The sequence below is a fragment of the Artemia franciscana genome, chromosome 11, assembly GCF_032884065.1.
Source record: "Artemia franciscana chromosome 11, ASM3288406v1, whole genome shotgun sequence".
Classification (NCBI taxonomy): Eukaryota; Metazoa; Arthropoda; class Branchiopoda; order Anostraca; family Artemiidae; genus Artemia; species Artemia franciscana.
This window is the reverse complement of record NC_088873.1, coordinates 41,759,398-41,781,922: the sequence shown is the minus strand read 5'-3', so window position 1 is coordinate 41,781,922 and position 22,525 is coordinate 41,759,398. Positions and strand designations below refer to the sequence as shown.

General features: G+C 36.5%; 1 protein-coding gene across 3 annotated transcripts in view; it reads left to right on the top strand.

The window, feature by feature from the left end:
- Nucleotides 1-22,525, top strand: part of LOC136033239 (EGF-like repeat and discoidin I-like domain-containing protein 3) — a 118,409-nt gene that overhangs the window by 36,491 nt on the left and 59,393 nt on the right. For all 3 annotated transcript variants that reach the window (XM_065713953.1, XM_065713954.1, XM_065713955.1), the window contains exon 3: nt 16,961-17,024. In XM_065713953.1, the coding sequence (XP_065570025.1) occupies nt 16,961-17,024 (64 nt within the window). The remainder of the gene's footprint in view (nt 1-16,960; nt 17,025-22,525) is intronic.

The following is a 22,525-nucleotide window of genomic DNA, read 5'->3' as shown; positions in this document are numbered from 1 at the left end:
TTCATATACGGAATAATTTCTATTCGTTTTAAGTTTTAATGTCGCTCTTTACGTTCAGTTAAAAAGAACTTTTTTTTTTTTATTTAATCCAGTTATAGGGCATCATATCAGGTGATTATTCTGACCCGTTTGCGGAAATTTATTTTTGTTGTAGACTTGAAAGGGGTCAAATCAGTGGTGTATTTTACTATGGAGCAAGGGGGGCAGCTACCACCACCCCTAGCTGAAAATTAGTGTCTTCAAAAATCTTGTCAAAACTGTAGACCTAAACAATTGAAGCATCCACAGAAAAAGATCAGTTTTCATTTGCCTTTATGGTATTATATGGCTTTCATTTTCCCTTAGCTTGGGAAAATCGCCTCCACCCCCCCCCCTTGCACAGGATTTTGACCAAATTAAACCACTGGGTTAAATACGAAGAAATATGAGAAAGTATTTGAAAAACCTTGGACATTTTCAATTCTGAGGGAGGCGATTTTGCTTTGAGGTTCCCCTCTTCCTCTTCTGTATGTACGGTTCTACGTAAGACTATTTAATTTTGGTATATTTTTTGATTAATTTATTACTGAGATAGCTAAGAAATTGACAGACTTTTGAAATCACAATTTATTGTGATAATACACCATTGACTTCCTCAGCTAATCTACTTCCTTCCTTGCAGAGGTCAAATATTTACCCGTATTTGTATATGTACACTAAATTTTCTATATACCATTCTTTTTGTCAAACTGATTTAACTGTTCGTATAATGATGGAAAATTCATTGGATATATACGATTCAGGGTGTATATATTTTACAGTTAGGGGAAGGGGGTGGCTGTAAAGTAACTATGTGATGGAAATGAATTTTATATTTGGATTCAGCATGAAATTCAGATTCTAAAGATGTGTCTATTGTTTACTTATCTAGATAATCAGTGAATCGAAAAATTACCATAATTTCTCTCAGTGAAATGCTGAAAATAATGTATAGCCATTGGTGCTTAGGAGGATTTTTTTCATTTTTTTTATGAAAATGCAATAAAATGAAAATACTAGCATGAAAACCCCTTTTTCCTACCTCGGATTACTCCTCAAGAGATTTTTTCTCACACTACGGTGGAGGCTTCGCATGTCCAGAGGATTGCACCCTGGACATTTGGCAGCCGCTAATAGCTTCACAACATCCAATCTTGGCATAGTATTGGGCATAATACCCTGCCCCATGGTCAGTTTCTATACAAAACGACCAGTGGTTGGCCAGTGACTGAAATTATCATTAGTAGCCCTTATTTTTGTGTGCAACTCTCAGGGGCACCACAGGAAGGTTTTCATCACTATCCCTTCGTAACAGCAATTGTCCCAATATATCATCAGGACTGATGGAAAGCCTCATTGAAGTACTCTCTTTATGTCTCAAAATAAGCTCTCTGTTACTAGACCTTCAAAAAGGAAAAACGAAATCAGTTCAAGAGCTTGAAGTTAAATCTTATTTTGTAGTTGCAAACACACACAAAAAAGGATTTAAAGATAAATGAGCAGAAGTAAAGCTACTCGTGTTGCCTTTTTTTTTGCTTGGTCATTAACAATAGAAAGAAAAGACACAAAATTTTCCTATAGTTAGCATTCAAACTGACATTAATGTTTTCTAGTAAAGGTAGAATTAGAATCAGATAATAATTCTGTCAGCGTTCGCTTGCCATAATTTCAACTATAAATTCAATGATACTGTTCTCACGTCCATCAAAATATCTGTTTGACGGAAATGTTGAAATAAATCTGCTGGCTTGTATAAACTGTCACAAGTTTTGTCAAGTTTAGTATACTCGTAATTCAATATCATTATAGGGACACGTATAGGGCGTGACTTCAGCTCAGCAGGGGGAAGAACCAAATATGTGTTTGGTAGATGCTTCATCAAAGACCGAAGTAAAAACCAGAAGAAAAAATTTAGCCAAGTGTTTTTTGCATTGACGTAGTGTTTGATCAAGTAATTGAAGTGACAGGATATTTGAGCATTTATCACTTTCAGCACTGATTTACATTTATGGACTGAGAAGACATTCTGGCTAGACATTCTGTTATTGATAGTAAAGAATAAAAAAAAACCAGTGAGTAAACTAGAAAATTGTAAGTATTTTGGTAAGCCGTCAGCGTAAGAGGAAGGTGTAAAAAAAAGAAAACCAAAAACTGAGAAAACGGAAAAACTGTCCGGGAAAAATTTCCTTGTGTATGTTTTATCTGCAATTATTTATCCAATTTTCTCATAAAGTTTCATACACGACTGAACAGTCAGTTTACGATATTTGAGGCTGATATGTTCTAATTGTTGGATAATGACTTTATGTAAACTTAAGGATAAAAAAATAATAAGACCCCAGGTAGTGATAGTGTGATAAATGAGTTTCTTAAATATGGTGTCTCTGAGGTTAGGAATAAGCTACTGAAGATTGCGAGCATGATTTTTGAAAAAGGGGAAGTACCGAATGATTTTAGGAAAACCTTAATTAAACCACTGCATAAGAAAGGTGACAAGATTGAGTGCAGTAATTATCGAGGGATTAGTATGGTTTCTGTAGGTAGCAAATTACTAAGTAATATGATACTTTTTAGACTGAGAGATGCTATAGACAAAGTTTTAAGGGAAGAACAGTGTGGTTTTAGAAATGGTAGAGGATGTGTTGACCAAGTTTTCACTCCTAGGTTAATAATAGAGAAGTCCCTTAGTTGTCAAACACCTTTGGTCCTCAGTTTTATCGATCATGAGCAAGTCTGTTGATAGAAGATTCTGTTGATAGAAGAGCGTTAGCAAAGGTCTTATCCTTATATGGTATACCAGAAAAATACATTAAAATGATTTGTGCTATGTACAAGAATAATACTGCTGCGGTTAAGGTAGGAAATGAGGTTAGCAATTGGTTTTGTATTAAACCAGGAGTAAAGCAGGGTTGTGTTCTATCCCCCTTTATATGGATCATTTTGATGGACTTCGTCTTAAGGAGCACAGGAAGGGCAATTGGAGACCACGGAATCAAATGGGGAGGAAAAACGCTCCTGGACTTGGATTATGCTGATGATTTAAGCATATTAGATTAAAGTTTGAGCAAAATGAATGAATTTTTAGAGGTTTTGCGAGTTCAGGGTGCTAGAATAGGCTTGAAAATTATTGTGAAGAAGACTAAGTCACTAAGGGTAGGAATAAGTGAAGATCAAAAGGTGACGTTGGGTAACGAAAAGATTGATCAGGTTGGCAGATTCACTTACCTTGGTAGTATTATAAGTAAAGACGATGGGAGCAGTAAAGATGTTAAAAGTAGAATAGCTAAGGCTCAGGGTGTTTTTTCACAGTTAAAAATAGTTCGGAAGAATAGAAAGATAAGTCTGCAAACCAAGGCTAGAATATTGGAAGCTACAGTGATGACAGTGGTCAAATATGGCTCTGAAGCATGGGCACTCCGAAAAGCAGATATTGCCTACGGATTGTTCTGGGTACCCGGCTGACTGACCGTATTTCAAACAGTAGGTTGTACGAAAATGTGGTTCAATCCAGCTTTCTAGGACTATAATGAAAGAAAGGTTGAGATGGCTAGGCCATGTTCTGCGGATGAAGAATGACAGATTGCCGAAGATTGTCCTTTTTGGCCAACCAACTGGGGCTACGCGAAGAGCAAATCGTCCTTGTCTGAGTTGGGAGGATTTTATAAATAAAGATTTAATGGAAATGGGAACTTCCTGGGAGGGTGTAAAGAGGGAGGCCTTGAATAGATAAGGTTGGAAGAGGAGCGTGCGTAGCTGTGTTGTCCTCAGGCAGCTTGGTGCTGCATATAATTATTAGTAGCAGTAGTAGTAGCCTAATGTGATTTTTTTGTTCTGTTTTTTGTATATTGCTCTGCAAAATATTTCCTAGTTTTTTATTGAAAATGACATCAAGTGATTAATGTCTTCTTAAAAAAACAAAAAATCAATTCTTTATAACAAAAATGGACTAAAACCTAAATGCATTTATAAAAAAATACCAAAATGGCTGTTAAAAAAATACAAATGTCCTTGTAAAGCATGTTTTGTTTTTTTTCAATGCTGTGTGTCCTTATGTATTTGGAATGTAGTACAGTTTTTTCACTTTTGATCGGTTACAGCAGCATCTTTAATATTTTATAAACTTAGTCGCTCTTGGGTATTTACAAAACATAATTGTCAGTTGAGCTTTATTCCATGAGTCTATTCAATTCTGATCTCATTCATTGTATATATTAAATAAACAAAACAAGCCTTTTCGACTGAAATTAAGGAGCCATACTAAAGCTTAAAACGAACAGAAATTATTCTGTATATAAGGAGGCTATCCCCTCCTCAGTCCCTTGCATGTTCTACCAATGGTTTTTAGTGCAGTGAAAAAGATTTTTGTTCTAATTAACCTGTCACTATGTTTCTAAAATCTTCACCCTAAAAATCCCCACTATGAAAAATTCTTCCAGCGGAAAATTCTCTCATGGAGAATTCCACCCGCATAAAATTCCCCCTCGGACAATTCTCTCATTGCTAAAAATTCCCTCAGAATTTCTTCCACGGATAATTCCCCCTGGAGAATTCTTCTTACTTTCATTAAAAAAAAATTGTTTTTTTTTTTATTAAATTTCTGACCTTTTTTAAGTCGTGCCGTAAATCCCCCACCTATGCAAAGTTCATTCTGTGGAAAATTCTCCCATAGAAAATTCCTACGACAGGAAATTCCTCCAGACAGTTCCTCCCCGCTGAAATATTTTCTCGGACAATTCCCTTGATCATTCTCTCCTTATGTACAACTGAGTAGCCAAAAAGAATGCAAGAAAAACAAAACCCCCTGTGTAACGGTTACTCCGGAAAACTAACCCTGAAATTTTCCTTCTTGTGAAAAACTCTACCCGTCGAAAATTCTCCCTCACTCCGCAGAAAATTTCTCTCTGAAAGATTCTGTAATTTCACAATAAAAAACCAGATTGGAAGCCAGATGCCCTCCAATCTTTTTGGTCACGTAAAAAGGGCACTAGAAGTTTTGATTTCCTTCCAAATGAGTCATCTCCCGGTCTTCTAGGACGATTGGTTTGATATTGTCATCCCTAGGACAAAAAAAAAATAACAGAAAATAAACACACACCTGTGACTTTTCTCTTTACAAATAATTCAAAATTCGACATTTTGCTGATATGATCCTGAAACTTCTACAGTAGTTCTCTCTGATACCCCTCTCTGATACCATCAAGATAATTTTTACTTAGTAATTATTACAATGGAGGATGGAGAAGAGACTCAAAAAAGGACTTTTCAATGGAAGTGTCAACGATTTTATTTTATTCTTAATCATCCTCTTTCTTTTTTATTGATTAAAAATCTTGGGCACTTCATAGAGGGAATATTCAAACATTGTAGATGTGGCTCTGCAAATATTCACGAAAATAATAACAATAAACACGATAATGGTGCAAAGATTTAATAAACAAAATGATAAGCTCATATGTATTTTTTCAAAGGCAGCCTATATTCTTATGTTGAATCATCCATAAAATAAAATGCACAGTGTTTAAATTCCACATTTTCGCATTAAATTCCACATTGTCGCATTAAAATTTAATTCCACATTGTCGCATTAAAAATGTGACTTTAGGTTTAAAAAAAGGCAAAAACGCACGAAGAATGAACTATTAGAAAATTCCTAAACATCTCTATATTTTGAGGGAGATGAGAGCCCTAGTTTACTTCATCCATTTAATATGCCGGATTCCAGCCCCCCCCCCTAAACAAGACAAATCCTCTCACATTAAATTGATGTTTCTATTAACTTAGGCTTTTTCTAGAACGGGTTTGCCTATCTTCCCACCCATAATAGGGATGCTTAACAGTTACAAAACGTAACTATGTAGTCAGTTGAGTATAGTGATAGTCAGATAGTCAGTTGAGCTCTCTTCCATAGGTCTTATGCCTTACTCTTCATCACGAAGATTCATCCCAGCATTAGAAATGTTAAATCGTGTGTTTATTTATAATATCATGGGGAGTGAAATGAAATCTGGTTGTTTGAATCGGTTAAATGGAAACCTAAATAATAAATAATAATAATAATAAATAAACCTAAATAATAAATAATAAATAAATAAAACCTAAATATCCTAAAAATACGGCAAATCAAATAATTAATGTTTAAAAATATTGGGTGTCAAATACCAGTAAAAACAGGTAAAAACAAATAGCACTAAACAGCTTAAGAAGACACAGCTTTACTTTGAACATGCTATTGTCTCTAAGAATCAATTTGTTTTTAATCTTTGAATTTTTGCAGAAGTAAAATCCGTGTTAGATTTAGCCAAATGTATATTTTCTTGTTTGTTTTTGTGGTTCAACGCTGCAGCACTGAAGAATATGTTATGCAGCCCTAAAAACTCCATAATTAAAAACAACCAAAAGATCTAGGAAAATTGCAGTTTTCAAGTATGAACAGACCCAAGATTGGGACGGGAAGCAAAGAATGATTTTACTGTAATGTCCTTGGTATGTTGATGGGAAAATGGCTCAATGTCCCCTTTTTCATGTTCTGATCTGCTAAAAAACAACTACTAACAACTCACCGCAGCACCAACCCGCCTGGGGCCAACACAGCTACGCACGCTTCTGCTCCATCCCAATCTATTCAAAGCCTCCCTCTTTACACTCCTCCAAAAAGTTCCCACTTCCTTCAAATCTTTCTTTATGACATCATCCCATCCCAGACAAGGACGATCTGCTTTCTGTTTAGCCCTAGACGGTTGGCCAAAAAGGACAATCTTCAGCAATCTGTCATCCTTCATCCGCAGAACGTGCCCTAACCATTTCAATCTTTCTTTCATTATAGCCCTAGAAAGCGGGATTGAGCCAAACTTTTTGTAAGACCCTACTGTTTGAAATACGATCAGTCGGCCGGGTACCCAGAACAATCCATAGGCAATTTCTCTGGCAAACATCTAGAAAATCCTCATCCGCTTTTCAGAGTCATCACTGTACCTTCCAATATTCTAATCTTGGTTTGCAGACTTATCTTCTTATTCTTCCAATTTTGTTTTAATTTTGAAAAAACACCTTGGACCTTGGCTATTCTGCTTTTAACATCTTTACTGCTCCCACCGTCTTACCTAATAATACTACCAAGGTAAGTCAAGCTGCCCACCCGATCAATATTTTCGTATTCATGATCTTTAGCAACTTATTTCTAGCCTCGGAGCCACCATATTTAAGACATTCTTTTGCCACAGTATCAGTACCTGGAGCCTTATTAGTGTCTAATACTTTTATTGCTGTCGCCAATTCTTTCTCACGAAACAAATCTTGCTTCACATCCAAGGTATCATAAACTTTTTCATTTTCCTCTATATCTTTTCCTGCAACTGTATATCGGTTTAGCAAATTCTCGAAAAGTTCCACCCATCTCTCTTTAACCTTTCTTATCATTAATTGTAGCCCTGTTCCTATCTTTAACTGGGAAAAGTCTGGATTGACTATTCTCCTCAATTTATTAACATCCTGCAACTGTATATCGGTTTAGCAAATTCTCGAAAAGTTCCACCCATCTCTCTTTAACCTTTTTTATCTCTAATTGTAGCCCCGTTCCTATCTTTAACTGGGAAAAGTCTGGATTGACTACTCTCCTCAATTTATTAACATGCCAGTACAATATTTTATTATTATGCCGTCTAGCTGCATCTTCCAGATCCTCGGCAATTTTATCCATGGCCTCCACTTGACGCCTCCTCAATTCATACTTTAATGCTTTCTCCACTTTCTTTACTTTCCTTTTGAATTAATATGATCTACTAGCTGTTGGGGTGGCGCTTCGCGCCACCCCAACACCTAGTTGGTGGGGCGCTTCGCGCCCCCCAAGCCCCCCCGCGCGCGTAAGTCGTTACGCGCCATATTAGTTACGCGCCATTGTAGTTGTGTCCCTGTGTCCCACCTGTGAATAGAGATAGATATAAATATATGTTTTTAACTACGTAAAACATGCGAATATACAACATTCTTCGCTGTCCCATTGTCTGTGCATATAAATAGATTGTCAGGTTTACTGACTCTTGAACATGCAACATGTAATTGTCCATGGGAAAAACAATCCGTATTCAGATCTATACCTCATTATTCTAATGATGTGTCCCTGTGTCCCGGTCGTCATTTATATTCCCTGTGTGCCGGTCGTCATTTGTGTCCCGGTGTCCCAGTTTGTAATTTCTCTTTGAGTGTCCCGGTCGTCATTTATATTCCCTGTGTCCCGGTGTCCCGGTCGTCATTTGTGTCCCGGTGTCCCGGTCTGTAATTTCTATTCGAACAATCCCTGTGTCCCGGTCGTCATTTATATATCCCGCCTGTGCCCCCGGCGTCCCCGTTGTAGTTGTGTCCCTGTGTCCCGGTCGTCATTTATATTCCCTGTGTCCCGGTCGTGATTTGTGTCCGGGTGTCCCAGTCTGTAATTTCTCTTTGAGGTTCCCGGTCGTCACTTATATTCCCTCTGTCTCGGTCGTCATTTGTGTCCCGGTCTGTAATTTCTCTTTGAGTGTTTTTTCTTTTTAGTTTTTTTTTTAGTTTTTTACCTTTTTTCTTTTTTCAGTTTTCTTTTTCTTCTTTATTTTTCAGCGTCACTATGAAGTACATATCGACGAACCTTTGTTTTTTTAACTTAAATCTGGTAGGCATTGATGACCTTATCCAAGTCAAAATCCCAAACCCAATCATCATCGCTATCATTTTCAGTTTTGATATGTTTTGACTCTCGCTGTCCAGGTGGATTTTCATCTAACTGCGCGGTTTTGCGTTCAAATACCGTTAATGACGTCACCTTCAAAGCAAAAATGATGGCAACTAATTTCATGACGTCAGCCGAAACATGACGTCACCTGATCCACAGATCCACAGATCCACACACAGACAACTTATTTTTATATATATAGATTACTCAGATAATTTTTGTACAAACCCCTTCTCCTTTCCATTAAAAATAAGTTTTTTCACTAATATTCCTTGCTGCAGTCTTAACTTTTTTCCCTAAGACACCATCAGCAACTTCACAAATTGTTTTTCTTAAAATTATTCCAACCATCTTCCACACTGTCAAATTTTAGACTCTCAAGCGTAGTATTCAACAATTCCTGAAAAGTTTCTCTCAAATTCTCGTCCTGGAATCTACCAAAATCATAAATTCCCGGGAGGTAGTTACCGTTCCGAAAGTTCAACTTTAAATTAACCCTAGACACTACCAGATGGTGATCTTTACTTTTAACGTCAATAGCAACACTTCTATATACTCTAGGTTCTTGTACTGATCCTGCCAGTCTTCGTTTTACTGTAACATAATCAATAGGGTTTCCTGTCTTACCATCATGTGAGTACTATTTCAATTTATGGGCCATTTTATGACCAAACAATGTATTGGTTATAATTGTTATACCTACAAAATTCCAAAAGTCTGTAGCCAGTACTGTTCTTTTTTCCTAAAACCAAGTTTACCTATGCTAGGATACGATCTATCCCTATTTCTACCGACTTGGGCGTTGAAATCTACCAAAAACACCATATTTCTACCTGGGACCCTGTCTATTTGCTTCTGTAACTGTAACTATATTTCATTTGAGTTAGTAGTATCTCCGTTAGTCGGTTCAACATAACTGATATTCTGAACTTTTTAGTTATAAAATGGGCAATTAGTATTCTATAATTAATAACTTCCGAGCCTAAACAAGACTTAGCAGCTTCCTTACTCATCATGAGCCCAACTCCCAGCCTATGTACCCCATCCTCCCTGCCTGAAATTCTATATCGCCTAATTTCATGCTTCCTACCCCTGGAATATGAGTTTCTGAAACTGTTATTAAGTCCAGTTAGAATAGTCTGAATTCGTCAGTCAAAATGCCAATACGATAGTCATGTTTGATCAGATTATTAAAATCTTGAAGCACTTGTCTCTTTGATTTCTATTTACATTTATTTTTTTGTATTGTGTAAAGTCAGACACACCTAATAGTTTGCTAAATTAGATTTGAGACCAACCTTCTTTTTTTGCACCGGTATCAGATTTCAGATGAAATTAGTAAGCAGATCTGTTGGTTTTCATTTTTTATTAAAAATGTTTTTTGATTCAATTGAAAGTAGATAAGGAAAATTAGGCCTTCCCAAACTCCAGGGTATCATATAAACTTAATTGACCCTCAGGTCAGGTTTTTGCTTCGAAATATTTAACTCTGTCTATGGAAGATAGACAGCACAAAATCTTGGCCTGATAAAACTAGCTTGTTTCGTGTAGCAAATAAGATATGATAAAAGCATAAAAAAAACGATCAAAAATGTGAAAATTATTTGAGAAAATAATAATAGCTATTGCTAGTCAATCATCAATAAAGGACTGATCATCCTGGTCATTGCAACTTCCCTGCAAAAACCCCTACATGTTAAAGAAAACAGGTTATTTCTAGTTTTGTTCAGTATTATTGCTCTCTTTTGAATGGTATCGTTCCATTTTGACGCATGCATTTTTTAAAGCTGATCCTTACCCCCCCCCTCCCCGCAATTTTACGCTCACGACTTGCGGAACAAGCGCGTATATCAACATCCTGAGCGCATCTATGTGACGCATCTATGTGTGTTTTAGTTTGAGTTAGTTAATGGGAATTAAATCGCAGCACCATTGCATGCATCCACCATCTGGTTTTATGTGAGCGAAGAGAAAAATCTTTTTACAAGGTAAAACTTGAATGGTATTACGGACTGTTGGGTTCAGCACCCCAGCTCACTTTTAGGGGTTGTTATTCAACCCGAGGCATGGACTTTTTTTAAGTACGCGGACACTTGCAATGTAATTTCGCGCACACGACAAGAGAGATCCGCGCTTGCACCAACATGCTTAGCACATTTATGCGACCGTAGGTTGGGGTAGTTAATGAAAAGTACCTTGCAATAGGCCTACAGCTTTTCACCACCTAAATATATCATAAAAAAAATGGCATTGGACTTTACAGTCCCTACCGGCGGTGCTGATCTCCGTTTCGTGGCCCTTCAGCCAGGAACTGCAGTAGGGGGGTGGGGGCCAGCCATCCTTTGCTTTCGTATATCTCTCCTGTTTACCTTCCCTAGATTTCTCCAGGTATCCATTTAGAAGTGGGTTGATTCTAGCTGAGCTTACAAAGTCACGGCACTGACTCCCGTTCTAAATCAAATAATCAGTGACACTAGAAATCAAACCCCCTGTCCTCACGGACAAAGGAATTCAAATCTAGCGTGGCAACCATTCGGCTAGAACGACCCTCAAATCCGTCGTAGTAATGGGAAAGAAACCAACTGTAAGCTGAGATTTGAGCGGTTGTTAATTGTTAAAAAAAAAAACTTATCCATACCGCCTTTTTTCTTTGGGTTTTTGGGAAAGGTAAACAAGCAGAACTTCAATAAGTTGACTTTTACCAAAGGGAACAAGAGAGTAACTTTCCTAGAGTTCTGTGGTAAAGCGTCTGTTTTAATGTTATTTTTTTCTGTGACGTAATTTCGTAAGACAACACGTGTGTCATAGAAACAATTAAATAAGTCAAAGATACACAAACATTGTACACACTCCTAGCCATAAAATAGCACCCCTATTGCTTTTCAATTAATCAGCATCGTAAAATAACAAAAAACAAAAACCATTTTACTACACTTCTGAACCGTGCCTTTAATCTCATTTACTCCTCAGGTATTTAACTGACAGCAGGATAACAGACTTAGCATGCAATTAAGACCTTTCACAGTGGTCTGTTTGATCAATGCAACCTATGGTTGTTAAAAATGACAAATATTTGAATTTTAGGCCGTTGTTTATGCATATTTGCTTTACAAATGTGAAATTGAATGCTCTTGTTTAAAACCAGCTTGTTGAAAAGAGTAAGCCTATTGAGGTATTAGTACTTGACTAAGAAATGTCATCCTATCCACAATTATGAAATAAGTATTCTTTTATTCTTGTCAAAGAGTGGTTAGGGAGAATTAAAACAATAGGCCGTGCGGGAGATATTCTATGACAACCGGAAGTAAACAGGGTATTTGTGTATTATTCAGAACACACTCAATAAGTGACGTTAGGTTCTTTCGTGAAACAAACTACGATGCAGGTACATTTTAATTAAATATTTGGTACTTGTTCATTATTCAATTGATTCAATTCAATTCAGAATGCACTCAAGAATTTTGCTGAAAAAATCCGGTTTCATAGCCACAAAGACAAAACTCAATTTAGTTTGCAACGCTTAGTGATAGAAGATAGTGTCTGAACATGGATTTTGAAATGAAGATTTGGGATTGCCAAAAACTGAAAAGAGGCAATTATATTTTTCCAGGATAAGGGGTTCCATCCACCATTATTTACAATCATACTTAATAAAGTACATGTGGCGGGTGGCAGTAAAGGAAGAAGGAAGACATCTTTTCAACGCAATTATTAACGACATTTCTGCGTTCTGGGTATATAATTCTAATTTGTAATTTTACAATTTTTCTAATAAAGTATTGCATTTTCATCATATCGTTTTATTTCGTTAGCTTTATCAAAAGTTTGGGCTATATTATTTGCATATTAGAAGGGGGTGTGTGCATTATATCAGATACCTAACTAAACCTAACCTAACCACCTCTATATATAAAATACATAATTAAAATATACCTGCATCGTAGTTTGTTTAACGGAAGAGCCTAACTTCACTTATTGAGTATGTTCTGAATAATACACAAGTACCAAAATAATTTCCGGACCTTTCAACTATGCTGAACAAATTGTGAATAATACACAAGTACCATAAATGGAACCAGAAAAAAAAGTTAGGCAACTTTCCACTTACCCTATCTTCAACTAGAGGTTTTTTAACCGATCAGTGCTTCGAATAACCCTGAATTTTTCTAGATTTTACCAAACGTTGCCCAAGGAAGTTAGGTTCTTTGAAATTTCCCCATAGATTAACGTTCCAAATTAACCAAAAGGTAGTACTAAGTATACCTCGTTACTTTTTGTTAGTACTAATTTCTGCGGGGATCTCAGAGAATGGAATTTTCTATGGGGGAAAATCAGAAGCCCCAAAAACTCGGGATAGTGGAAGCACTATAAGTAGTATAGGTTTCTAACTGGGTGAATTTGCATATTAGTAAGGTCAAAACTATGATTAGAGAAATCGTTCAAAAAGAGCTGAAGCTGTTCTCAGGGGGATAATTAACGCCTTCGAGACCCCTTGCTGTTTCAATACCAAAGTCAAATTTTCAGGTAGATGGGAAAAGGTGCATTTTGGGCGCTTAAATTATATGAAAAACAACGGGAAAAAAAGTAAAAATAGTGTAAAAACTAGAAAAGCATTATTTGCTGTAACCACTTACTGATTTGGCAAGTACGAAAGAAGAACAAAGTTTTTTTTTTCTTTTTTTATAGTTGGGGAGGAGCTTGACCGGAAAGAAATATTCATTTTATAATTGACTAAAATAATAGTACGCAATAGGAGCATACCTTCAGTTTGTATTAAGACTATGGCGTTCAAAGTTCTTAGAAGACAACGGGAAAAAAAAAAGTAAAAATAGTGTAAAAACTAGAAAAGCATTATTTGCTGTAACCACTTACTTATTTGGCAAGTACGAAAGAAGAACAAATTTTTTTTTCTTTTTTTATAGTTGGGGAGGAGCTTGACCGGAAAGAAATATTCATTTTATAATTGACTAAAATAATAGTACGCAATAGGAGCATACCTTCAGTTTGTATTAAGACTATGGCGTTCAAAGTTCTTAGACTTTATTACTAACCCATGCTGTCCACACATTACATAGTTAGCCTTTGGGTATTTTGCGCCCATTTCGATATTTTCTTTACATATCTTAGTTTTGACATATTCCAGCCGTAATGCATACTTATGCTATTAAAGAATATTTACACACAAATCCCCCTCCCACCCACAAGAAGATCAGTAATTTGTATTTTATACCCCTACTGCTCAAGTTGTTCATGCATTGACGCGCTGTAAACCGGTTTCTTTCGCTAGCTTCTTTCAACTTAGCGTGAGAAAAGACAAAGAGAAGTGAGAGAATATATGGGAAATATATAATTTGGGTAATATATTTCGCACATTAGGGGGAGGGTAAAGTATTTGGACTATGTTAAGTCAGAAAACAATTCTCACTTTATAATATCAGAACAATTGTAGCTAACACATTTTGCATGCAGACCCGCTGTGCATTACCCCTACCCCCCCCCTAATGTGCAAATATATAGCCCAAATTTGTTTCTAAAATATTATATTTTTATCATACTTAGGTATATTTTATTATGACTAACACGGCTTTGTTTTTGATGTATTGAAAGTAAAAACCCACTCATTCGCCCACACCTCAATTTTCTCCAAATCAGACTGGAGTTCCTTATTCGGATTGCTGGGATCTACGTCTTTCTTGATAGAGATCTTTGTCGTCATGTCATCAGCAAAGTGGCGAGGTTTTTTTCATAAGGCTATCCCTTAGGATGTTTATGAACTCCAAGAAAATAGTTGACCAAGAATATTTCCTTGTGATATTTTGGCTTAAATCTGGTATTATTTTGGAATTGAACTGAATCCGTCAAGGGCAACACATATTAAAAGCTGACGGATGAAGTCAGCAAACACCTCAAATAGTCGACCATCAACTCCATAGGCTTTTAGTGTGCATAGAGTGTGCACGCCATACGTGATCAAAGACTTTTGTGATATCAGAGGAGAGAAGGTGAATGTCATGTCACTGATGTAGGTGCTCAACCTACTCTTAGTGATGTGCAATTAGACAGTCTAACATAGACCGTATTCTTCGAAAATAGTTGATGTTTTGCCAATAAGCGGTGTGCCTCAACGTATTGGTAAGAGTTTTAGAAAAGAGTTTTGTTGATGACACTCTCATAAGCTTTTCTACGCAGAAGAAGAGACTGATTTGCCGTTAAGATCCTACATTAACATGGTCAGTATCTGCCTTTGAGACAGGTACTGCAAAAGTAATTTTCTAGGCTTTTGAAAATGTTCCTGACTCAAAACATTTCCGGAACAGAGAGACAAGAGGACCAGCAAGTTCAGGGGCACATCTTAATTGAGGATAATTGAATATCGTATTAGGCCTTCTAAAAACCTTGCTACTAGTTATATTTACACTAGTGATTTTTGCATCTGTTCATTGTGGAAAGGGATAGGGGAGATTCCCACGTTATAAAGTTGAGAGACCTTTTCAAAAGCTTTTGCAAGAGCATCTGCTTTTTCTTGGTCAGAATGTATCATCACCCCTTAAACATGAAGTGATGGAATTGAGGTAGGTTTCTTCTTTGACAATCCTCTATCCTTGCTTTGCAGGGGACCTTTAGCTTTTCTTCAAACTTGCATTTGTAGGCATCTCTAGCTTTGCGTGTGGCTTAAACAGGCGCGTTCTGAGCTCTAATAAAAGCATCCCGATCCTCGTCTGATTTGATCGAGCGCCTTTTCTTACGGGCCTTCTTACTGTCCCTAGCTGTGAAGAAGAGACTTGAGTTGTCTTCGAAAGGACAAGTAGTTCAATTGTTTCTGTAATCGCAATTTCGTATAATGACACTGGTTTAATTGGGTCTTCTTTTGTATATTTACTCCATGGCTTTGCCGATAAACAGTTTCGCAGTCAATCCCAGTCTGCTCGGTCATACTGACTTCAGATCTACTTGTGCTTTACAGATGGATTATTTTCGGATTTCTACGAGCTGGGACTGCCGCATGGTCACTGGCAACGGGATAGCTTTCAATAATAAAACAACTCGAATGACCGGTTAATAAAAGTGAATCTGGGATGATCCAAGAGGGCCAATATAATTGTCAAATTCAACAAGCTCGCCTAGACCATAAGTAAGGCTTAAGTATAGCAGAGCTGCGCCTTCCACATCCGTTGTAGAATTTTTTAGCCAGTGACATTGATGGATTTCAATGATGTGATGATAGTCACCTTGGATGATCATTCTTGATTTTGGGAATTTTCTCTTTGAAATTCCAAGCAATCTTACAGATAATCTGTGATTTTAATCTTTATTGGGTTATAAATTGTACCAATAACAAAAGATTTGGTTGGTAGGTTTGCTTTCACCCAAACTACCTCTTCATAGCTATGAATCTGAAATGCCATAAAGGGAATATTGTTATTTAGTTAAATTCCACCTCCACCAAAATTGAGCCTCTTTGATTTTTTTTTTATCTGGTCTTAGCACAGTGTATCCAAAAATATTCACCTCACTGTCAATGACGTTAGAGTTGAGGTCGGTCTCAGATACACAAACGACAGGAGAAGAGACTTCATTCATCATATGCCGAAAGTGATCCAATCTGAATCAGAGACCAAACACATTGCTGTGGGCCACAGTCAGAATAGTCATCCGTGAGAATAGTCTTGGGGCTTGAATTTGGTCGTCTACATAAAGAAAGCCCAATCAAAGTTTTTTTGGTTTGAAAACTGGGCAATTACCAGTTGTATATGTAGTTAGCCCATGCAGCAGACAAACCTCATACTTAACATCAGCAAGTGAACCCAAAGAGGGCAGGAGTTTGCACATTAGGAAACTTATCACCCTCACGCTCTGTGGGTAAGGATGCAACCCCTGAGTGGGCTGCCGGAGCAACCCACTTCATATCCATTGTATCTTGCAATTGATCAGTTTTCTCAGTATCCCCGAGTTTCCCAAATTGTGTTCTCTGAAGCAGACATTAAGACAAAATATAAGTTCTTTGACATAATTTTATGGAGAGACTTCCAATCTAAATTTCTTTCAGGAAAATTCGAGGAAGCCCTGAACAGTTCGTTGGTATTGAGGCTATACCAAAAATAAAATCTTGTTTAAACCAATTACGGTTATTGTGCTTAAATTTCTTCTTAAAACAGCTGCAGCTAAACCTAGAGCTTTTATATTTCAATTTTTTGATAAAATCTTATTATTATACTCTCAAATTTGTATCTCTTTTAGGTAGTCTTGAAAATAATTGCTGTTCTACTCTCCCTACAAAATTTGGTTTGGTCTCAGACGAGGAGTAAGTCTTTTTTGCTTATTAGCCTTATTTTTATGGAAGTAAAAAAAAAACGTTTGAAAAACGACGAAGCTTATAAAACTGTGAATGAAACACAAGGACCATAGAAACTGTTTTTCCTGAGGGAATTTTGCTAGAGAAGACTAAGATTTACAAAAAAGGAAATGAAAAAGAAAGACGTTGCCAGAGAAGGGCCTACTTTTCCGGTCGTAATTTGCATCAAGGATCAAAAGGTTTAAATAAAAAATATGAAAATGAATTCCATCACACCAACTATATATTATATAATATTTTATTTTAACGGTGGATGTTAAGTAACTTGGAATATTAGAAACACCAAAGTAATTTAAGGATAGCATAGAGATATCAAAAGAGAGTAATCAAGAAGATTAAAACGTAATTTGCAACAATTTGGAGCAGATCTGCAATAAAGCTCGAACATAATTAGCAAAGATCTAAGGCCCTAGGATGAATCAGCAGAAAACTGAAATTTCAAACCCCAAGCAAATTAAACTATATAGTCATGGGCTAGTTAGATAGTACCAGGGGTTTTCTATTTACGTGTAGAGATATCAATATAAAACGTCTTGTAAGTCGTTGTTCTATATGGGAACTGCAATACAGCTCCTGAAAACTTTAGGAATATTACCAGAGTTTAGAAAAGTTTAAAGAAACTTTTATAAAAGTGTACTTATATGGAAAGAAAGAAATCTTACTGTACAAATGAACGCAACCAGATTGGTTCCCGACTATTTTTCTTGATGGGCTGTAAACGGCTCAATGGGCCGTGCATCGGCCGATTAGCCTTTTTTACGTGCCCCTATATTTTTGAGCAGATAATTGAAAAAATAAACTAACAAAAAAGAATTAGACATTACAAATCAAAGCAACCAGATTGGTTCCCCGGCTATTTTTCATGATAGGCCGTAAACTGGCCCAATTGGCCGTACACAGGCTCATTAACTCTATTTATGTGCCATTTATATATTTGAGCAGATAATCGAAAAAATGGATTAAAAAAAAATCAGACATCACAAATCAATGCAACCAATTTGGTTTCATAAATATTTTTGCCTCGACGGAATCTCAGTTGGTCTTGCGTACATTTCTTAATATTGTCTAGTAGATAAAAAGGCTTTTTCGCCCTGCGAATAGATACAGTCAAACGGTTCACAAATTTTCTACTCATTAAGGTCCTTTTGGTCTTGTCTACTTACAATAAAAGTTTCATGCTGATCACAAAAAAAGAAGTTTGCCTCATTTTGTGGTGTCACGAATCGATACAGCCGACTTTTCGAACTATTCTCTTCCTTATGTTTGTTTTGCACATTAAATTGACAACATAAAGTTGACATTAAAATTGGCATTAAAATAAATGACATTGACATTAAATTGACACAATTATAATTATAAAGTATAAGTATAATTAGGTGTTTGAAATCAGCGTGAATCAACAAAAGACATATATCAACAATTGAACAAAAAATTAACAAAAAAGTTTTCAAAACTTTTGTGTTCATTGAAGTCCCCTTGTCCATGTCTAGTTTCTCTGCAAGTCAAAGCCGATCAAAGGAAATAAATTTTCTGTCCAATTTTAGACCTAACATATCGAAAAAAAAGACTATATTTTCTAAGACTTCCCTTTCGTCTTCAGTTTATTCTTTTTGTTTCTTCTTTTCTGCCGGTAACATGACACCTAATAATAAAGACCATTGGCTACACCGGCGATCAAGGGGGTATTTTTAGGGGTAGGTACCCCCAGAAAGTCGAAAATTGCGCTATTTACAGGGATGGAGGGCTGAAAAATACTGACTGTTGAGCCTAGTTTTAATAACCTACCAAACACGTCTTTCGTTATTGGCATAGTGTAGGCCTATAGATTGCTTGGTGTATTTGAAGAGATAACTCTCCAAATCAGGGATAATTATTTAAGGAGACTTTAAAATCAACTTTAATCACTGGCTGAAAAGCCATCTATAGCCACAACAAATTTGGAAGGCACAGCTCTTTTCCTTTTGAATTCTTTTTTTTTCGCCGATGATATGTAATAAACATCATTGGGTACAAGAGCAATCCAGGGGGTGGTTTTAAGGGCATCTGCCTCCCAGAAGGTCGAAAATTGCACTAATTACTGTGTCGGAAAGCTAAAAAATACCGATTGGAGAGCCAAATTTTAATAACCTATCAAACACGTCTTTTGTTGTTGGTAACCCACCAAAGATACACATTACCGGGCTGCTTGGATTTTTATCCAATCATCTGGAAGATTGCTTGGAATTTTTGGAAGAAAATTCTCGAAATCAAGGATAATCATCCAAGGAAACTTTATCACCCATCATTGTCACTGGCTGAAAAGCTAATCGATGGACGTGGAAGGCAAATCTCACTGGCGGATCCAGGGCGCTGGAGATCTCCGTCCCTTCCCTTCCACGATAATTCTTCTGGTTCCTTCATTCCTTGTTTTTTTTCTGTTTTCACTCTTTTCCTAAATAAATTTGTCAATTTGGTGAATTATTGGCACCCTTTTCACATTTCTCCCCCCAGAATTTGCTTATTCGCGCCCTTGTCATATTAGAGCCCCAAGGGTTTGCTCTAGACCGGTCCTTGGCACATCTCTTTTCCTTCTCTTTTCCTCTCTTTTCATGTATTATTTTCTAACGATAGACAATGGCGTCAATTCGGGGAATTCGCCCATCTAGATTTTTCCCTGCTCTAGATTTTAAAAAATGTCTGTTTTTGGGGTATTTTCATTAAAAAATACCTTATTTCCCATATTTTTTTTTTAAATGACAAATTTGTAGCCCCCTAGATTCAGAAAAACAACAACTTACTCTTATTATTGCCCCATTTATTTTACAGACCATGCCCCTAAGCTATTTATTTTATATTAGGCTTCTTTTTGCCGAGGCAGCAATTCTTGAAATTTTCAAGCCGATAAAAATATATGTTGCGCTTTTATGGTCCCTTTTTTGAGTGAGGATTGTGCCTTCAAACTAAAATTTATCTTGTGCATTAGGGTTGACTTAGTTCATGATCTACGGTTGTAAGTTCTAATATGGTAAAAAAAAAACATTCCTTTCATATACCTTTTTTGTGCATTTAAGCCCTCTTTGCCAAAGGGCTTAAGAATGGAAGTGTCTTGATTCTAAGACATTTTTTAAGGTCCTTTTCGGGCCTGTCTTTGACAGACCATACCCAGAGCCATTAATTTTATTTTAGGCTCCTCTTTTCTCATGGATTTAGGCTAGAAATTTCAAACTGATCAGGGCAATACAAGGTTTTAGGCCCTTTACTGGAGCCCCTAATTTTACTTCCCTTTAAACAATACTTTGGGGTTTCCATTAGCCCGTGATCTTTAAAAGTTTCAAGCCAATTTGAAAAAAAAATGCTTTTTAGCACCGGTTTTGATGGGAGCCCAAGCCCCCAAAATGACAAAATAAAAAATCACAATAAAGAGAGAAATTAGGATGAGTAGCCAGTGAAAAAACGAAGAAAGAAATGCAAATATTTTAAGTGTAAAGGACAATACAAAAACCAAACCTCAAAACAAACGCTGAAACTAAAATAGGACTATTTTCGAGCAACGATGAAAGGGGAACTTTCTCTCTTCTTTGTGATTTTTTGTTTTCATGTTTTGTTTTTTCATTTTCGTTTTGTCATAATTAGCCCGTGTGGTCTCAGAAATTATTTGTCTCAAAACAAACTATTATCATAAATAAGGGCTCAGTTGGTCAAGGACTTGCAGTCTTGAGTTTTAAAACGTTCAGAAAATGAAGTTTGTTTTTCTTTTTATGGCCCCCTTTTTCAGTCAAGCCATTGTTTTATTTCGTTTTTTACAAGTCGGGGCTCTTTCTGACCCGTGGATTGTCAAATATTACTTTTATGGCAATCGAAAAAGATTATTTTTCTTATGTAATTTTTGTGGGTTCGTGCCCCTAACATACGTTTTGTAACTACTGAGGCATCCAGGAGCTTATGAATGTAGATTTCAAACACTTTGGAGACGAAGTTTGTAGCCCTTTCTTGTGGGGCATCAGTTTTTCTCTTTTTCTCTTATGCATTGGGGTCCACTTGATTCAAGGAGATGTGAGTTTTTAGCTACTCGGAAAAAAAACTCTACGATCTTTTTTTTAAGGATCTTATCTTCATAATGTTCTTTGACATCATATTCTCGTTGGGTGTGACACCTACGCCGTAAGTTTCAAACTGACTGGAGACAACATATACTTTTGGCCTTTTTCTGGCCCAAACCCCCTTCTTCTTCGCCGATGATTTTTGGTCCCATTAATCAAACAATGAATCTTAAAAGTTTCAAGTTGATTCGTAAAAATAATTTTGGACCATTTCTGGGCCCTATATTTAGAGGCCCTTTTTTTGGTTGATTGTTTGGTTCTATTGCTTCGCTCTACACGTTTGGATAGAGGAGTTAGGTAAAGGTCTCGTTCAAGTAGTTATTTGTCCTGGTCGCATACCCATGATCAAGGATGCCACTTTTTTTTATTACAAAATACAACTATTAACAATAAGCAATTTGTGTAATTTCTGGCCTCTGCCCCAGGGACTGAGGGGGTCATATTGTCAAATATATCCATATTTATTGGACTTGGGAGGGGTCTATAAAATAAATTAAGTATAACAGGAATATAGTTCTTTACTTCAGGCAATACCAGAACATTACAAATGGCTCTGGCTCTCCTCTTTGGGCTACTTGAAAGAAAAGAGGGCTCAAAATCTAAGCTTGCATTAAGTATTGCCATTATTAGAAATTATACCGCTAGAGAGAAGATTAAAGTACTTTATCGCTGGACTTCCAATGGGCTTATAGATTCGTCTTCTCTTTTTTTCTGGAAATTGCTGATCATTCAAACTATAAGAATTTTTTATTCAATCTTTAGATATCAGCTGACTTAACAATTCAGCTGAAAGAATTTTTCGGCTTAAAGCATTCAAAGCCGTAGCTAGAAATTTTATTTTAAGCAAAGAAAGACAATTTTTAAACATGAGTAGTATCCTATTATGCAGTTCAAGCGGGCACATATCCCATTAGTCCGAGCGGGTGGAAATCTCATTACTTTAACGACACATAGCCTAATGAGCTATTGGAGACATCGGGTCTGTCGAGCATCTGGTATTACGTAATCATTACCGTTTGATAATTACATTCCTGGAAGTATTATTATCTGAGTTTTGTTTGCCAAGTATGTTGTTCAATAATTGAAGTGAGCTTGAAGTGACATGAGGTCGAATAAACGAAGTTTTGATATTGATCTAATATACAACTGGAAGAGATCTTTTTGTACTTTAATGGTATCGACTTGATTATTGATAACTAATTATGATTATAACCGGCCAGGTATCAATTTTTGTAATTTAATCGTCCTGAGCACATCTGTTTTCCTTTACGGGGCTTGCAGATAAGTTTGGGTTCCCACATTCCCATCCAGGATCCAATGTTCCCTACCAGGACACAACTCCCCATCCAGGGCTCCATTGCCTCCTCGAGG